Source organism: Aotus nancymaae, unplaced genomic scaffold (assembly GCF_030222135.1).
Source record: "Aotus nancymaae isolate 86718 unplaced genomic scaffold, 86718_ANA_hifiasm-v0.15.2.pri h1tg000031l, whole genome shotgun sequence".
In the NCBI taxonomy this organism is placed as follows: Eukaryota; Metazoa; Chordata; class Mammalia; order Primates; family Aotidae; genus Aotus; species Aotus nancymaae.
Genome location: NW_026988444.1, coordinates 2,612,945 through 2,631,636, shown reverse-complemented (window position 1 = coordinate 2,631,636; position 18,692 = coordinate 2,612,945). Strand labels below are relative to the sequence as shown.

At 46.1% G+C, this 18,692-nt stretch overlaps 1 protein-coding gene across 1 annotated transcript in view; it reads left to right on the top strand.

Annotated features, from left to right (window-relative positions):
• The window catches only part of COL6A3 (collagen type VI alpha 3 chain), a 91,561-nt gene that overhangs the window by 59,011 nt on the left and 13,858 nt on the right, over positions 1-18,692 (top strand). The window contains exons 24-39 of the mRNA XM_012434148.2: positions 752-787; positions 1,953-2,015; positions 2,774-2,836; positions 4,137-4,199; positions 5,199-5,261; positions 6,701-6,751; positions 6,981-7,016; positions 7,496-7,558; positions 8,824-8,886; positions 10,253-10,285; positions 10,370-10,406; positions 10,509-10,520; positions 10,618-11,111; positions 13,226-13,322; positions 14,241-14,939; positions 16,252-16,354. Of these exons, the coding sequence (XP_012289571.2) occupies positions 752-787; positions 1,953-2,015; positions 2,774-2,836; positions 4,137-4,199; positions 5,199-5,261; positions 6,701-6,751; positions 6,981-7,016; positions 7,496-7,558; positions 8,824-8,886; positions 10,253-10,285; positions 10,370-10,406; positions 10,509-10,520; positions 10,618-11,111; positions 13,226-13,322; positions 14,241-14,939; positions 16,252-16,354 (1,976 nt within the window). The remainder of the gene's footprint in view (positions 1-751; positions 788-1,952; positions 2,016-2,773; positions 2,837-4,136; positions 4,200-5,198; positions 5,262-6,700; positions 6,752-6,980; positions 7,017-7,495; positions 7,559-8,823; positions 8,887-10,252; positions 10,286-10,369; positions 10,407-10,508; positions 10,521-10,617; positions 11,112-13,225; positions 13,323-14,240; positions 14,940-16,251; positions 16,355-18,692) is intronic.

The following is an 18,692-nucleotide window of genomic DNA, read 5'->3' as shown; positions in this document are numbered from 1 at the left end:
TGGTATAGCAGGTGGCCGAGCCCCACAACAGAGCTAGTCCGTCACAGTCTTTGCAACATGAGACAGCCCAGGACATTCATGTAGTCCCACCCCAAACCTTTCCACTGCCGAGGAAACAATTTTGAGGTGGAAATTCATGGATGACTTGTGCAGTAAGCCCACATGATGGAAATTAAGGTCACCTCTGGAGCATCCAGGGAGATGTTGCCAAGTTGTGAGCCCTACCTAAGTACTGGACTTTTAGGTGCACGTGTGTGCACTTCAGATGCTTTACTTAACCAAGTGTGTGTTGTGTTTGGCAAGGATCACTTGGAGAACTTGGGACTCCCTTCCATTATAATTAATGTATTTCATGACTTCTCACTACGGTTGGGAAAATGGAAGAAAAATAGACAGGTTGACATTCCCTTTTCACATTCCTCATTTGAAACTGGCTGGGATCGTGCAGCCAAAAGGAGTCATTATTTTGCTTGGCAGGTCTGCAGTAATTCTCAAAACTTCCATTGGGTGATTAACAGGCGCAGCAAGGAAGCGAAACTGCACCCGGACAAAGGTGGAGGAAGGGTGTCTGTGTGCAAGTTTCCCTAGGGCTGATGAGGCGTGGTTTCTGGTTCTTGGCACAATGGGGTGCTTGGGAAGGTCCCCTGAGCAACCGAGGAATAAGAGGGTGAAGTCTGAAAGAGCCCCAGGCCCCATGCCCAGCCTCCTCCCATGCTCCCCTTTACAGTTTGTGGGATTTTTTCTTCCACAGGGTGGCTTTGGCCGAAGGGGACCCCCTGGAGCTAAGGTGAGCCTCATGGAGCGCCCTCGGGAGACTCTCTTCAAACAGCCCAGATGCAGCTTAGTCCAGGAATAAAAAAATACTCTCTCCTGTGAACCCAAAGCTTTGGAGACAGATCTCAATGTAGAAAGTTTATTTTGCCAAGGTGACACAGCCTTGGGAGGTCCTGATGACACGTGGCCAAGGTGTTGGGGCACAGCTCATGTCGGGAGACATGAGACATGAATCAGTACGTGTGAGATGTAAGTGGTTCAGTCCAGAAAGGTGGGGCAACTCAAGGCAGGGGAGGGAGCTTCCAGGTCATAGGTAGATAAGAGACAAAAGGTTGCATTCTTTTGAGTCTCTGATTAGCCTTTCACTGAATACACAGTTTACAGGAACAGTCACCTATGCCTTAGTTAGGCTTGGTGAAACATAGGGCTGAGGAAGCAATTGGATATGTCTTTGTCTTCCGTGAGCAGAGGGATGACTTTCAGTTCTGTCTGTCCCTTGTCCACAGGGAATTTCTCTGGGGGCAGATTGTGAGGGAGGTATGTAGCTTAAAAAAAAAAAAAGAACAAAAAAACTTTGTAGCTGTCTTATTAGGAATAGAATGGAGGCAGTTCTGTCCAATGCAGGTCCCAGCTTGACTTTTTCTTTGGCTTAGTAATTTTGGGGTTCTGAGATTTATTTTTCTTTTGTCCTCCTTGAGCTGTCACAGCTCCCGGGGCTCTTTTGGCCATCTCCTTAAACTTAGCCTCATCTGCAGAGTCTAGAGAAAATGGCACCCAGTGGGGACTTGGGGTCTAAGCGCAGGAAACACGATTGAGGCGGTAGAGCCCGGGCGGGCGTCTCTTCCAGAACATGCCCACTTATCTGGCCGTCAGCAACCTGCAGCTTCCTGGGGTCTCGGTCCTCTGCTTCAGGTCTTAATGACCCTTGTTTCACAAAGCTGTCCAAGGAGAGGCGAGGCAGGAGTGAGAAGCAATTGTGGAAGTGCAGGGAGACAGCTGGCTCCTGTGTTCAAGTGTCTCGCCCTGGGGTTACCACTTTGATCATCTGTAACCCCTGGAAGAGCTGAGTTTTCCCTGGTTGCTTTCCAAATCCCTGGCCCAGAAATGACTGTAGAGCAAAGAGCTGACGTTGACAGGAACCATCCTGACTCCTCCCTGCATCTTCTCTTATTTCAAAGGGCAACAAGGGCGGTCCAGGCCAGCCGGGCTTCGAGGGAGAGCAGGGGACAAGAGGCGCGCAGGTGAGTGCCTCCTTGTGTGACTGTGTGCCCTCTGTATTTTCCCAAATACCCTGATAAGTTCTGTTTAAAAATGATTAGGTGGCATTTATATCACAGAAAGTTACCCATTTTAAAGTGAACAATCCAGTGGGATTTAGTACTTCCACAATGCTGTGCAACCATCGCCTCTGTCCAGGTTCAAAACAGTCTCGAAGGAGATCCCGTAGCCATGAGCAGTCACTCCCCACTGCCCCCCACCCCTAGTCCCTGGAAACTGCGAATCTCTCTACCTTTATGGATTTGCCTGCTCTGGACATTTTGTATAAATGGAATCATTTACTAGGCGGCTTTGTGTGTGTGGCTTGATGGAGCATCGCATTCTTGAGATTCATCTGCATTGCAGCGTGTATAAGTGCTTCATTCCTCTTCACGGTGGAGGGATGCATGCTCTGTTGTGTGGCCACAGCACACTTTGTTCATCTACTCATTGGCTGATGGACGTTTGGGTCACTTCCACCTTCTGGAGATCATGAGTGATGCTTCTGTGAAGATTCTTGTACGGGTTTCTGTTTGAATGCTTGCTGCTTGTATACATTTTAAGCCAACTTGCCTATTCACGTTCTGGATTGAGGCAGCTGCTACTGCAGCTAAGATAGGAGAAATGTGGGTTTTGGAGGCCTTTTCTGGCCGGCAGAAGTGAGGCTCCAAGCCCTGTGGAATGGGCAGATGTCATGCAGAGGCTTCTCATTAGCACTCACAATGGCCTTTTCCTTCCCCAGGGCCCACCCGGTCCTGCTGGTCCTCCAGGCCTGATAGGAGAACAAGGCATCTCTGGACCTCGGGTAAGCCTGTCCTAATACCACTCCCCTCTCTAGCTGAACAGAGGGCACCTGCCAAGCAGGCTGAGCGTTTCTTGGGTGATGCTATTGTAGACAGACCTCCCATTAGCTCTCCTCTTTGGCAACACAGACCCTGGATTTAACCTCAGGCCATGCAGTGACTGGCTACTTCACCCCAAGGAAGTAAGAGTTTCTTTTTTTTTGGTGCTCCAGGGGCCTCTAAGTCTCAATTCTGCTCCTTCCAAGTGTAGGCCCCTGGGTGGAAATCAGGGGATGTGCCTCAGAATGGAATTGTGGAAAATCTAAATCTCCCAAAATTCTTAGATTATGCAAGGTCCCTGGAGATAGTCCCTGGTGCTCAAGTGTTTTGTGTAGTGAGTGTCTCAAGCTCACGCTTGAGTTCAGCACAGAAGACGTTCCTTAAACTTGCTGTGACTGCGGATGTTGACCTGCGTTGCAGCTTTCAGCAACGAGGAGCAGAGACACACTGCCATCGCTGGGCTAGGATCAGGTGTCGTGAAACTACATGGTCAGGTCTCCCTCATGGCTGAGATGATACTGAGGGAGGCATCCTATCATTTGTTACCAAAAAATGACCAATAAACTGGCAACAAGCTCAACATGTTGCTACATAAATGCACAAAAAGATTTTACAGTGGAAGTGGGAAGGAACTTGCTTAGAAAGCTGAAAAATACATGATTTTAGAGTTTTTTTTAAATAAAAAAACATTTACTTCTAACTAGTCAACAATTTAAGATGGTATAGATGCAAAGCTATTCAAATACTTATCAATAGCTCCAGAAACATTTATTCATTTGCACTTTTTCATCATCTATTTTAGGTTATTTCTGGGCTGGGTAGACTGCACCACGTTCTGAGAGTTAATTTGATCCATCAGTTTATCCATTGACCTAACAGGCTTTAACATACCCATACGTACCAGGTGCTCATTGTGAGGGTGTGAAAAGGGACACAGAACACAGTCACATAAAATCTGGGAGCTTGTCGTCTAGTCAGGAACCTAGGATAGGTACATTAACAACTGCAACATGCGTTACTTTGTGAGAACTGGCACCGAGAGGTAATACTCGTATCTCAAATTTGCACATGCCGTTTTTGTGCAGGTTTATGTTTGAGTCTGTAGCCCTGTGCTCAGAGCTGAGTGCTTGGGATTTGCAGGCAGGACAGGTCCCATGCCCCTCGGGGACTCTGACCTCCATGCAGGGGAGAGTCAGGTTTTAGAGACAACTTTGCTTGGACGGTTGACCAGTTGACTGATAGATTCGTCTCCTCCTGCTCCAGGGAAGCGGAGGTGCCGCCGGTGCTCCTGGAGAACGCGGCAGAACGGGTCCCTTGGGAAGAAAGGTAGGTCTTGAGAAAGGTAGCGCTTTCCTGAGGACAGGGGCCAGCCAGGTGCACATACCTCCTCTTCCGCTTTTGTCTGTCTGTCCATCTCACCTCTTCAGTACTGCTGGTTCCCACTCCAGCCTCCCCTGTTGATCACTGGCTTGGCCAGTGGGATCATTGTCCCCCAACAATCGCCACCATATTCCCCACTACCATCTCTGCCACCAACCATCCCTGCTCAGAGGGCTGGCTTTCTCCTGGCCACAGCCCTCCATCAGTTGGTGGGTTATCCGTTCCTCTTTTGCTTGGTTTATGCCAATAGTGCAGCCCGCTCTGAGCCATCAGAGCAGCCGGGCAGTGCTTGGCACAGCTGCAGTATAATATGGAACAAGCAGTCTTTAAACATGGACAGTGCACGTACAGCAGCTCAGCTAATCACATTTAGATCATCCGAGAGCCCTGACTCTGACTGTTCTGGATAACAGCAAGTCTGCTGTGTGAAGCTGCCTGAGAACCTCCTTTCTCTCAGCTTTGAGATAAATTAAAATTTGTCATAAGAATCTGAAAAGACTGCATGTTCTCTGTAAAAGAAGCGAGTTCCTGTGAATCCATGGCGGTCTCTGCCTGGAGGGTGTTGTTGGGTTTTATGCTGGACTCAATGCCTCCTTCTCTGAGCTGTTATTCTCTCTTCTCATCAGCCTGGCCCCCATGCCACGCTGGTGCAAAGGACAGAAACAAACCTTCCTGGATTCTTTTCCAGGCTCCAAGGACAACTTCTCATGTGTTGTATTTTAAAAGAATTATTTCTTTAAAGACTGTTTTTGTATTTGAGTGACTGCACTCAAATACATTTCTAGATTGCACATGAATGTTGCAGTTTAGGAAATAATTTTACTGAAATCTCAAAGGTAAAGTCAGCAGGTCGCAGCACCCTTATCTAGAGCGAAAGCGGGGCTTGGCGTCCCAGCATAAGCTGGCCTCAGGCCACAGGGTCTCAGTCGTGTTTCTCATGTCTAGGGTGAGCCCGGAGAGCCAGGACCAAAAGGAGGAATTGGGAACCGTGGCCCTCGTGGGGAGACGGTAAGGTCACAGCACGCTTGGGTCCAGGCTGTTGCCAGCGCTTTGCCGGAAGGTGCAGGAAGCCAGGAGAGGGTTCCAAATAGAGATGAGCCTTGCTTCTTGTATTATTGGGGATACGGCTGCAAATAGTGAAACTTGCAGCTTATCCGCAGCAAATTAATTTAACAAATTTTATTGGCAGGGGTAGAGAGGTGGGGCGGGAGTGGGCAGAGACATTGTTTCCCCTGTGTTTTTCTGGATTCGAGGGAATGTAGAGGCTATGAAGCTTAAACCACCTTTATCTTAGGTCCCGAAAATGCTTCGCAGCATAAGTAGATGAAGCTTTTCTGCAAAGAAGTAAATGTCTTTTGAGTTAAAATGGAATTGGATTTGATTAGGTCTCAATCCAGATTGAAACAATTTCTTTTGAGTGAGACATTTTAGGAATAGAAATTATTACCTCAGTAACTCATTTTTTGAATGCTATTTAAAAACATCCTGACAACTCACCAACAATAATTTTGTAATGCATCTACATTACAAAATAATAAAGAAATCTATGGTCCATTGTGATTTTTTTCCAAAATGAGTCATGACACCTAAACACTTAATCCCAAGCTTTAAAATATTTTTCTTTCTTGCATTTTTTTCAATTCAACTAACTAAAGTTTAAAAACAAATCTGTTTGTATTACTGTTAGTCTCAGAAGCACAGGGACTTTCAAGTCTATTCAAACTATTGAAGGAAATCTTTTCCTGATTCTGTTTCCATTACTCTGGGCCAGCAGGAATCTAGTTGTTGATGTCCGTTTAAAACTGTAAATTAACTAAGTGGCAAGCTCCTACGTATTTTAGAGGTAGTAATGTATAATTCACATAGTTCTTCTGATTCTTTTGAAATAATTAATGATGCCCAGTTCTGAATGCTACACATGAGAGAGCAACAGGAACAGATCTAGGCATGCCAAGGGAGGTGTTGGAAAGGAGGGGGTCTAGGGGTGAAGGCTTGGAAAGAAGTGAAGGGGTATGGGGAAGGGGAATATGACCTGGGCCTGAGAGATGGAGTTTAGTGTTCTTGTTTTGAAGTAGAATCAAAGACTCATGGATGCACAGAATTGAAGTAACCATCAGGATTCCTGTCAATTCTAAGATTCCTGGGGTTGACGAGTCTTATATTCTACATCCAAACAGAATCTTTACAGAAAGCTACCAGCAGCTCTTTCTATGTGAGTCTGCCAGCACCATTTTGCTGTGGGAGTCCTTTGAGCCCACTGCCTACAGGAATGGTCTTGTTCACATTTGGATGGAACTGGAGCGGGAAGTGTTCCTACTCCTGTACCTTAGTCTGGAAACATTTCAGGAGCTCAAGGATCCACTTCTCAGGGCAGCAGCAGGGCAGAGACGGTGGTTATGGTGTGCCAGACATGGCGACTGGCAGTAACATCTCTTTCCTACCCTTAGGGAGATGATGGGAGAGACAGAGTTGGCAGCGAAGGACGCAGGGGCAAAAAAGTACGTATCTGCTGAGGATTCTCCAAGAGTCCTTGCTGCCAGGAGGTGCCAAGGACAACTTCTGATGTGTTGCATTTTAAAAGAATTATTTCTTTAAAAATTGTTTTTGTGTTTGAGTGACTATTTTCTTTTGATGACTCTGCAGATATTTCCTTCTTTCAAGGTCAATTTATTTTAGATGAATTTAAATTAGAACCAAGTATTTAAATAATGTATTTATCTTTTATAGGGAGAAAGGGGATTCCCTGGATACCCAGGACCAAAGGTAAATAATCCCCAGCCAGTGAAGCATCATCATGATTTTGGGATGACTCTGTTATGTCCGTGGACTGAGAATCAGATTATCTTGGCATTAGTCTTGGGTCAGCCACTCAGTTAACTGGGCTACCCTAAGAAAGACCCTTCCTTCCATAAAACACTCTCTCATCTGTCAAGTGGAGGTGACAGTACTTACTTTTCCTGATGCTTATGAGATTTAAATAACATACACTGCAATCAAAGTACTCAGTAAGCTGTGAAATGCTTTAACCTATATGATAGCATCGTTACTGATTAAGTAAATGAAGATTTATCTGCAAATACCACAAATACACTAGCAAACCACTGGAAAAGTGAATCAAAGCTAACCACTTGGCTGCCCTTGAAAACGTGGCCCACACGTTCCCTGGAGGTCCTGCCCCAGGGACCCTCAGTGAGATACTCTGTTCCAGAGCTTACTGTGCCACTTCTCGGCTTTCTTCCCAGGGTAACCCCGGCCAGCCTGGGCTAAATGGAGCACCAGGACCCAAAGGCATCAGAGGCCGAAGGGTAAGTTTGCCTGGGCCTTGGCTGCAGGTGGGGAATGAGAATGTATGTTGCAGCGTGATTCACTGCTAAGGCCTTTGACAATTATCCTTCTTCAATTGCACCCTGCCAGGGATAGTACAGGGTGGAAGGAAGGGAATCCGAGCCCCAGACCAATGTCCTCAGGGTGCTGCCATGGCTGTGGTCCATGGCTGTCCTCCTGCAACTCACCTCCAGGGTCACCAGCCCAGCTCACTCCAGGCACAGCACCCACCTACTCTCTCAAGTCTCATTATGGGTGACTGGGAAATCTGTGCAATCACTTTGGGCCATATCCACCGAGACAGCCAGTCAGTGGGAGTGAATGAGGTATGGAAACTGCTTCCAAAGGCTCTGGGCTTGCAAGCAAGCCAGGTCAAGGCCATGGTCTCAGCTTACTGGTTCTGAGACTCCTCTTCCTTAAGCTGCTTTTGGCCCTGATAGCTCTTTTCTTTTTATTCTTTTGTGTGTGTGTGTGTGTGTGTTTGTGTGTGTGTGGAGAGAGAGAGAGAGAGAGAGAGAGAGAGAGAGAGAGACAAGGTCTCACTCTGTTGCCAAGGTCTCGCTCTGTCACCCAGGCTGGAGTGCGGTAGAGCCATCTTGGCTCACTGTAACCTCTATCTCCTGGGATCAAGCGATCCTCCCACCTCTGCCTCCCAAAGTGCTGGGATTACAGGCATGAGACACCACACTTGGCCAGATTACTCTTTTCAATGGATGTTTACGCACCCTTCTAAAATGGCAGAGTCTTCAATTAGCAAATCGTGGCCTAGATCTCAGTAAATGTTGCTAACAGTTATTTTCGACTTGATATATAGTTAGAAAAGAATCATAATTATCCTGTTAATTTGATCAGTGAAGACAGTCAAAGTAGATCATTTAATACCCAAAAGAACTTTAAACATTCGTTGATTACACTGAACAAATTATCTCATTCATTGTCCGTTACCTATTCTCCTGGGTGTCCATAGTAATCCTATTAATGGTTCTTGGGAAAGCATCTGTCTTACCTCAGCCTGGCAAAGAACATAATCCCTCCGTAGTTGGTGGGGGACTCTCATTGGCTTTGTTGAGGTTGCTTGTCCCTAAACTTGAATTTAAGAGACATTTTAACTCCCTTAAAGTGAGAGGTTTCTCATGGTGGTGGAGTCCCTTGAGTTAGGTCACTTTTACCATCCCTTCAAACTATAGGAGCCTTAAAGTTTCCACTTTCTGACACAATTGAACAATGTTTGTTCTGTTCCCTCTAGGGAAATTCGGGACCTCCAGGGATAGTTGGACAGAAGGGAGACCCGGGCTACCCAGGACCAGCTGTAAGTATTTATCCAGTTCTGATGCAGCCACCTGGAGCTGGGTGCTTTTCACGCGGTCCCTGAAAACTTCCCAGCATCTCCTTTGCTCACCAGAACGCGTGCTGCGCTTGCATTTGCTTGGTTGTCAAACCACTTCCTTTCTCACATCATGATGCAGCAAAGAGATTTTGAGTTTTAGAATAACAAGAAACTTTAAAAATAGCTTTCATGGGATATTCTGTCATCTAGGGAGTATTGTAATTTGCCTTTATAGTTTCCTGGGATAGGTGCGTTTGAGGTTTGTGTAGAAGAGACACCACAGAGGGAAAATCTAAATACCTTTTGCTTGCATCTTGTAGAAGCTGTACAATCATGCTAGGTCTTGGTTAGGCGATGCTTCCCCTGGTCCATGAAATCTTCAAGGGATCTCCTGATTTGCGGGTAAAGTCCACTAGTCACGCTACCACCAGGCTGCAGGTGGGGAATGAGAAGGATGGAGGGCATCCTTCCACAGACCTTCCAAACCTCTTTATTGCTAATACCTTTGTTCCCTTATTTAACTTATTTAAACTTATTTAAACTTCTTTTTTCCTTATTTAAACTTCTCCTTATATTGACCCTCAATATTGAAATTGATAAGTAAAAAAAAAAAATGGAAAAGATAATTCAGGAGTTGGAAAATCATTCCTAGAAGGAAAGGTCCAGGGCTTAGTTTGGTTGAATTAGGGAAAAGAAGCCTGGTCAGGTGGGTCTGATGCTGTCTTTAAATGAGTAAAGTGTTGGGGGGAGCATGTTAAGCCCATTCCTACAGACCAAGCAGGCAGAAACAGCCCCCTGGAAAGACACCTAATGGCCCATGAGATACCTGCTGGGCTGTCAGGGTAGTGAGGTTTAGGGATGGGATGCTGAGGGCTGCTTCGAGTCAGTCCCTGGAGCTCCTCGGGGTGGAATTCAGCTGGGATGTGTTAGACATGGAGGGGACCAGGACAGCTTAATGACCCCTCACTGCCACTTTGGCAGCGGTGGTGTATCAAGGAGGTGTGTGAAAGGGAGCTCTTTTCTCAAGAGAAGCAAAATCTAGACCCAAGCTCACATGTGTGCTTTACATGGATTGCTGGTGAGCTTCCTGGTTTCAGGACATGAGACTATTTCAAAAGTCAAATGACCTCCCAGGGAAACACATTTGCCCTCAGAATCTTCCCTCTTGCCTTGCAAGGGATAAAGTCAGGGGTATAGGGAGAGGCTGTAAACAATGAAGGTTATCCAGGAGTCCCTTTGTCTTGCTCTGTGTGTTTCTGGGAGCCAAAGACTGTTTTGTTTTGTTTTGTTTTTTTTTTGAATTCCACATCTGCCGTGGCTCTCAGCTGTTCGTTCCTTGGTTTTACAGGGTCCCAAGGGCAACAGAGGCGACTCCATCGATGTAAGTTACATGTGTCCAGAATGACTCATTGCCTTGTGAGCTTTGATTTGCTCTCTTTACATATTCTTTTATTTTCTTTTAAAGCAATGTGCCCTCATCCAAAGCATCAAAGATAAGTGTCGTAAGTACCTGATTTTCTGTCTGACAATGTGTATTTTCACATTAGAAAGTCTCACCTGGTAGAGTGATGTCTCACCTTTTCTTCTCTTTGTTTCCTTTCCAGCTTGCTGCTATGGTAAGTTGATTTTGGTGACTTTCTCCTAAGGAAAGGAAGCCTCCCTTTTGTAGTACGTGTGGCTTATCTTTAACCTTCCACCTTCCACTTTCCACAGGACCCCTGGAGTGTCCTGTCTTCCCGACAGAACTAGCCTTTGCTTTAGACACCTCTGAGGGGGTCACCCAAGACACGTTCAGCCGGATGCGAGATGTGGTCTTGAGTATTGTGAATGACCTGACCGTTGCTGAGAGCAACTGCCCACGGGGGGCCCGGGTGGCAGTGGTCACTTACAACAATGAGGTGACCACGGAGATCCGGTTCGCTGACTCCAAGAAGAAGTCGGTCCTCCTGGACAAGATTAAGAACCTTCAGGTGGCTCTGACATCCAAACAGCAGAGTCTGGAGACGGCCATGTCGTTCGTGGCCAGAAACACATTTAAACGCGTGAGGAATGGATTCCTAATGAGGAAAGTGGCCGTTTTCTTCAGCAACAGGCCCACAAGAGCATCCCCACAGCTTGGAGAGGCTGTTCTCAAGCTCTCAGATGCAGGGATCACCCCCTTGTTCCTTACGAACCAGGAGGACCGGCAGCTCATCAACGCTTTGCAGGTCTGTGCTCTGTGGGTGCTGCTGACTTCTTCCTTTCTTCTGGGGCTCTGAGAAGGTTCTCAGACATGTCCACGCTCCTGGGTGGCTTTATGCCCCATAGCTCCTAAAAGGCCCCCAATGAGGCCATCTACCTGAGATCTTCTCTCGTGAGATCGCCGGGACAGCCTTGTGCCTCCAGCACTGCAGGGATGCCCACACGCCTGTAGAACTGCCCCCAGGTCCCTCCTCACACGTTGACAGCTCCTGCCGGTTACTGCCAGTGTTCGTGACCCTCTCTGTCTACTAAGGAGGTGGTGTGACTTGTTTGCTTTATTTGTGAGGACCTGGACGTTTGGATCAGTCCTGGCTCCTCCCAAGATGGCCCCACGTGCCCACTCTGAGCTGGGTCTTACTGTGTACTGGGCATTTGCTTCCCATCACCAGCTGGTGTGGTTTGTATCATCAGTCTCACCTCATGGATAAGAAGACCCTGCTGGTAGTGAGGTGTTCGTGAGAGGCTGGGACCCTAGTCCATTAGACTCTGAAACTGATGTACTGATGACACCCATTCCACTCTGTCCCAATCAGCCCTGAAGGTTAATATCCAGGGTGGCCCTGGAGGTCTGTAGTCTCTTAGTGAGGTCCCTCAAACCATGCAGACTGAGCATCCCCAATCTACACCACTGTGCAAAGCTTTCTTCAGCCAGGCCCCAAGGGTCATCCCACAGAGCGGCCAAGTGTCACTTGTAATCTGATTAAATAACTGGTTTAATTGGTTGGTTTTTTCTTTTTTTGAGATGGAGTCTCACTCTGTTAACCAGGCTGGAGTACAATAGCATGATCTCGGCTCACTGCAGCCTCTGCCTCCTGGGTTCAAGTGTTGCTCTTGCCTCAGCCTCCTGAGTAGCTGGGATTACAGGCGCCTGCCACCATGCTGGGCTAATTTTTGTATTTTTTTTTTATTTAGTAGAGACGGGGTTTCACCATGTTGGTTAGGCTGGTCTTGAACTCCTAACCTTGTGATCCGCCCATCTTGGCCTCCCAAAGTCCTGGGATTATAGGTGTGAGCCACCGTGCCTGGCTGACTGGTTTAATTGTTATATCGATTAATATTTATTTGGTGCATTTCTGGTGGTACTGTTCAAGAGAGATGGGTGATGGGTAGGAAGGAGTCCAGCCAGGAGTCAGGAGGCCTTGGCCTGGTTCCACCTCCCCCCACATTTAAAGTAACGTGCAAGCCACTTAGCTTCTGTGGGTCTCAGATTTGTCACCTGTAAGATGAGGCTGGGCAAGATGATTGCTCATGGCTTTCCTTCCACATTGGATGGTCTATGCTTTTACCACAGCCTATGTCAGCAAAAGGCATTGGGTCTTCACTACTGCTTCTCAGTGCTTATTCTGCTGACCACAGGGTGATTTGAGCACAGAATGCTGGGCTTGGGAATCCAGTGTTGAAGTTGGGCTACTGGCTGTGTGCTCTCGTGTGGGAGGTTTGTTCACATAAATCGTGTCCTTGTGTGGGCTGAGGGACCCAGAACCATGTGAGTTTCTTAGCACGGTTTCAGCAAGATCAAAAAATTATTCATTCATTAATTATTCACCCAGTCATTCATTCAAACTAGCTATTTGTTAAATGAGTAACTACTACTAATCACGTGCCAGGTGCTGTGATAGACAGGACTCTTTGCACCTGCTGGGAGTGATTTTGTTACTTGCTTTACGCCTGAGAGGGTGGGGAAGGGATGGTGCTCCCATGTTGTTGCTAAAAATAACGGTAAGATTAAGTTCCTACTATTTACTGAAGAATACACCAGGTACTAACATTTATCATCTGATTTAACCCTCCAAATGACATCATTAGGAAAGTATTATTACCCCCTCATTTTATAGCTAAAAAAACCGAACTCACTTTGAACAGGATATGAACTCCAGCTTACCCCATTAGAATAAAACCTATGTTTTTTTATTATACTCAGAGCCTAGCTCCACCTCCAAATGAGAAAATATTCTCAATACTGCCCTATTGGGAAGTTAGTCTATTTTATTGATGTGGCTTTGATTTACTCCTCTGCCGTATTTTCAGATATTACTGATCATGTAAGCCCCTATCAAAATTGTTCTTTTGTTTAAACCAGATCAATAACACAGCAGTGGGCCATGCGCTTGTCCTGCCTGCAAGGAGAGACCTCACAGACTTCCTGAAGAATGTCCTCACGTGTCATGTTTGCTTGGGTAAGCTGTTTCTCTAACAGGAAAATCTGTTCAGCTGCAATTACAAAACGTAATATCCACAGAAGAGTGTCTGAGGGAATAATTATGATCTGTAAAAAGAGCTTGAGCCCAGTTGATTCACAAAGCCTCCTATTTGCCATTGTAAATACTACCGTAGCAGTTTCTATATTAGAAGTGGACCTCAGCCAGGCGTGGTGGCTCACGCCCGTAATTCCAGCACTTTGGGAGGCTGAGTCGGGCGAATCACAAGGTCAAGAGATTGAGACCATCCTGGCCAACACGGTGAAACCCCCTCTCTACTAAAAATACAAAAATTAGCTGGGCCTGGTGGCATCTTCTGTAGTCCCAGCTAACTGGGACCTGAGGCAGGAGAATTGCTTGAAACTGGGAGGTGGAGGTTGCAGTCAGCTTGGCTCTCATGATCTCGATCGCACCACTGTACTCCAGCCTGGGCGACAGAGTGAGACTCTGTCTCAAAAAAAAAAAAAAAAAAAAAAAAGTGGACCTCCCAAAACGGAGCTTCTCTTTGATGGGGGATAATTCATTTTATAGGTAACAAAGGAGGAGGTGGGTTCTGCTTAACTTTTGATGTTAGAATCTAGAATGAAAATATTTGGCTCTAGTGACATTCTACAACATATTTCTTTAATGAGTGGCAAAGAAGTAAGATAATGTTTGTTTTCTTTCAAAAATGTCAGTACCATGGTATACTACAAAGGTTTTAGGTTACTGAATTGTTTCATCTACTAAGTATTAGGTGATGGAAACTGAAATCTGGCGGTAATCAAGGCAGCAAGATACAAATCGGTTTTAATCTTCTGTGACCATTTTAATCACCCCAGTCTCCCAGCAGATTGATGAGCGGCGTATCCCGCTGTGGGTGTCACAGAATAAATGGGCTGCCATGCTTCTTTCTAGACATCTGCAACATCGACCCATCCTGTGGATTTGGCAGTTGGAGGCCTTCCTTCAGGGACAGGAGAGCGGCGGGGAGTGATGTGGACATCGATATGGCTTTCATCTTAGACAGCGCTGAGACCACCAGCCTGTTCCAGTTCAGTGAGATGAAGAAGTACATAGCATACCTGATCAGACAACTGGACATAAGCCCAGACCCCAAGGCCTCGCAGCACTTTGCCAGAGTGGCCGTTGTGCAGCACGCACCCTATGAGTCCGTGGGTGATGCCAGCGTGCCACCTGTGAAGGTGGAATTCTCCCTGACTGACTATGGCTCCAAGGAGAAGCTGCTGGACTTCCTCAGCAGGGGAATGACACAGCTGCAGGGAACCAGGGCCTTGGGCAGTGCCATTGAATACACCATAGAGAACGTTTTCAAAAGTGCCCCAAACCCACGTGACCTGAAAATCGTGGTCCTGATGCTGACGGGTGAAGTGCAGGAGCAGCAGCTGGAGGAGGCCCAGAAAGTCATCTTGCAGGCCAAATGCCAGGGCTACTTCTTTGTGGTTCTGGGCATTGGCAGGAAGGTGAACGTCAAGGAGGTATACACCTTCGCCAGTGAGCCAAATGACGTCTTCTTCAAGTTAGTGGACAAGTCCACCGAGCTGAGCGAGGAGCCGCTGATGCGCTTTGGGAGGCTGTTTCCGTCCTTCGTCAGCAGTAAGTCCTGCTCTGCAGTGTGTGCCCTGGCCTGGCTTTATGCTTGGACCAGGAGGAGTCGGGGAACAGTCACGGAAAAGACAACCAATGTGTTGACATGAACTGGTTCATTCATTTAACAAACATGTATCGACACCTGCCATATGCCAGAAATGCTTTTAGGAGCCAGATTCAGCAGGGAGCATGCAGACAGAATCCTTGTTCTCATCGATTCATCTATTCCACCACGTTTGACTGAGCATTTCCTCGCCATCAGGCACTCTTGGTGTCCTTAACAGTTTACAAGTGGGTGGGCAAACGGATCAAACACACATTTGTTATGCATGACATAACATGCTGGCATGTTGCGAGAGAAGTGATTTCTGTTGGGGGCATCAGGGAAAGCTTCTAGAAAGAGTTGCTTTGATGTGAGCTTAGCCACCAGCCCCGTGCTTGGAGACCACTGGGTCTTTGCTCATGGGGCTTTCCCGCCATGGAATGCTCTCCACTGCACTTAAGCAGAAAACCCGTATTCATCATCAAAGCTCATTTCCAATGGCTTCTGCTCACCGTGGCGGCTCCCGCTCCCAAGGCCTGCTCATGGTTAATCCGGACACCCTACTTAGGGCGTCTGTTACCTGGTCTGCCGATCATTTGTCTGTGGGTCTGTGGGTCTGTGGTCCCCTACACTGCTCCTTGGGAACCTGCATATAGTGGGCAGCCCAGCGTCAGTATAGGCAAGGTTTGGCACCAATGAGGGAGATTTGTAAAGTATAAATAAACATGTATGTATGGAAAGTTCATTATTTAAGGGAAAGTTGAGGTCTATGAAAACAATATTCACATTTGTGAAGGTCTGGCCCCCAAAATTTAGGGGAAAATGTGAAGCAAAGGGAAACCAGCAGGTTCACCCACGGGCCACCATTCCCGTCATCCGAATATGAAAACTAAAGCTTTGTTCAACAAAGCACTGAGAAACTATGAAGGGCAGTTGGATTATAATCTGATGTTCAAGACTCTAGAACTTGTTAAACTCTTCACTAGATTTTTCTTCTATCCCTGTCTTCTCTCTCACATTGAATAAATGTATCTTTAACTTAATCACCCATATATTGCCAAATAGAACATATTGGCTTACCATGTTTTATGGCTCAAATGCCATCATATTTAATGTTTAAAATCATTGGACATAGTTTGTCTGATACAATTAATTCAACAATAATTATGGGTGAAATAAATGTTATGCGATTCATTTAGCTCATTGACAGTTTAATTTTAATTTTCATGTTATTAGCATGCAGTTCAATTGTTTTCTCTTTTTTTTTTTCTTTAGGTGAAAATGCTTTTTACTTGTCGCCAGATATCAGGAAACAGTGTGATTGGTTCCAAGGGGACCAACCAAAAAAGAATCTTGTGAAGTATGGTCACAAACAAGTGTAAGTGATTATAATTATTGTCTCAAAAGCTGTGGTGCCGCAGGGAATGCACAGGTCCTCCAACCAACTCCCAACTTTATGGGATGAGGACACTGAAATTCAGGAAATGTGACTTCCCATAGGTAATGTGGGTCATGTGATCTGTTTTATCAGTTAGCTTTTGCCAAGTAACAAGCCACAAAACTGAGTGGCTTAAAACAGCAACCACTTATTTATTTATTTATTTATTTATTTATTTATTTAATTTAGAGATGGAGTCTTGCTGTGTTGCCCAGGCTGGAACCTCAGCCTCCTGGGTTCAAGCAATTCTTGTGCCTCAGCCTCCTGAGTAGCTGGGGCTACAGGTGCATGCCACCATGCCTGGCTAATTTTTGTATTTTTTTCTTAGTAGAGATGGGGTTTCACCATGTTGTCCAGGCTGGTCTCAAACTCTCGACCTCAAATGATTTGCCTGCCTCAGCCTCCCAAAGAGCTGGATTTATAGGCATGAGCCACTGTGCCTGGCCAACAACCACTGATTTACTTTGCAATTCTGTGAGTTAGCAATTTTTGTCTGGGCTCAACTGGGTGGTTCTTCTGTTTTCTACTTGGCTCCCTTATATGCTTGTGGTCAGCTGCTTGTCAGCTATAGAGCTGCTGGTGTAGAATGGTCTCAGCTGAGCTGGCTCATCTCTGCTCCATGTGGTCTCTCATTCTCAGCAGGCTAGCCTGGGTTTGTTCACAAGGTGACCTGGCAGGGTTCCCTGAGGGAAGACAGAAGTGTGTAAGACCTCCCGTGACCTAGGTTAGAACTGGCACATTGTTAGATCTGCCACATTCTATTGGCCAAAGCATGTCCACAGGCTAACCTATATTTAAGGGTGGAAAACTAGGCTTGATGGAAGGACTTGCCACATTACATCATAAAGGTCATGGGCACAGGGAAGGTAGATAATTGGGACCATATGTCCAAACAATCTACCGTAGCTGGTGTGAAATGATTACATAAAAGAAGGATTGGATACCTCAAAAAATGGACTCCACATCTTCTTAAAATGATTAATGCTCTAATAACAAGTAATGATGGTAATAATAGGAAGCCACGTGCATGTTCTGCTTGAAGACAGAAGGGAGGGATGGAAGTGAGTAGGACTGTGGCACCCATGCTGATGCTGCTGCCTGGCCTGTGTGCCATGGCTCATGCCCTGCTCCATCTTGGGTGCCAAGTCTAGGAGCAAAGAAGGCAGTGGGGCCATGTGACAGAGGGCTAGCTGGGGTGATGCAGCTGCAGAACTGGGCTCCTGTGGTATGTCAGCAATGTGTGCTTCTCAAGAGAATGTCACAATGTGCCATGCTTTGGAGGGAAGTGCAGATTCTGCAGATTCTGAACTTTGTGTACAGATGAGATGTGAATGCAAATGATCCTTGGAAAATGACTATCTGGCTTACTACTGGCTGACTGGCTGACTTTCAGAATGGGAAAAGAGAGCCCATCTCTTCCTACTGCAGACTCTTCTCTCTATCACCACTCAAGTCCTTCAGCTCTTTTCTTTGTCCTCAGAAGGAGTGGCTTTAAATCTCAGCATGGACTAGGCACAGTGGCTCACGGCTGTAATCCTAGCACTTTGGGAGGCCGAGGCAGGTGGATCACGTGGTCAAGGGATTGAGAGCATCCTGGCCAACATGGTGAAACCCGTCTCTACTAAAAATACAAAAATTAGCTGGACATGGTGGCAGTCACCTGTAGTCCCAGCTACTCAGGAGGCTGAGGCAGGAGAATTTCTTGAACCGGGGAGGCGGAGGTTGCCATGAGCTGAGATCACACTACTGTACTCCAGTCTGGACAACAGAGCAAGACTCCATCTCAAAAAAAAAAAAAAAAAAGATCTCAGCATAGTGAGAATGAATATCATTGCTAAGGCAACTAGGACCCTTATCATGGCACTGGATGCTTCATTTAGCTTCGCAGCCTCTATTTTTCTAGGCTTTAATGATTCTTATTCTTTCTCTGGAACAATCCCTAAAATTGGCTCAACCTTCTTATCTTTAGGAAAATAGAATGAATGAAGTAACCTAGTATTTGAAATCTTATGCTATCAACTTGAAAATATAGTAAGACTTCCTAGGACATGTAGGAAGATATGACTATAAAATAATACATTTTCTTCTAAGATCAAGAAAGCTACGAAGTGCGGGTCCATATTGCTGTGTCTGTTTGATTAGGTTGCTATTCTCTCTAGGGATTGGTAATAGATCAAGAAATTGTCAAGAAAAATTCACATACACAAAAATTAAGACAAAAAATATATATACTCCCAATAATAAGCCCTGGGAGCAACATAATACTTGCTAACTTTAT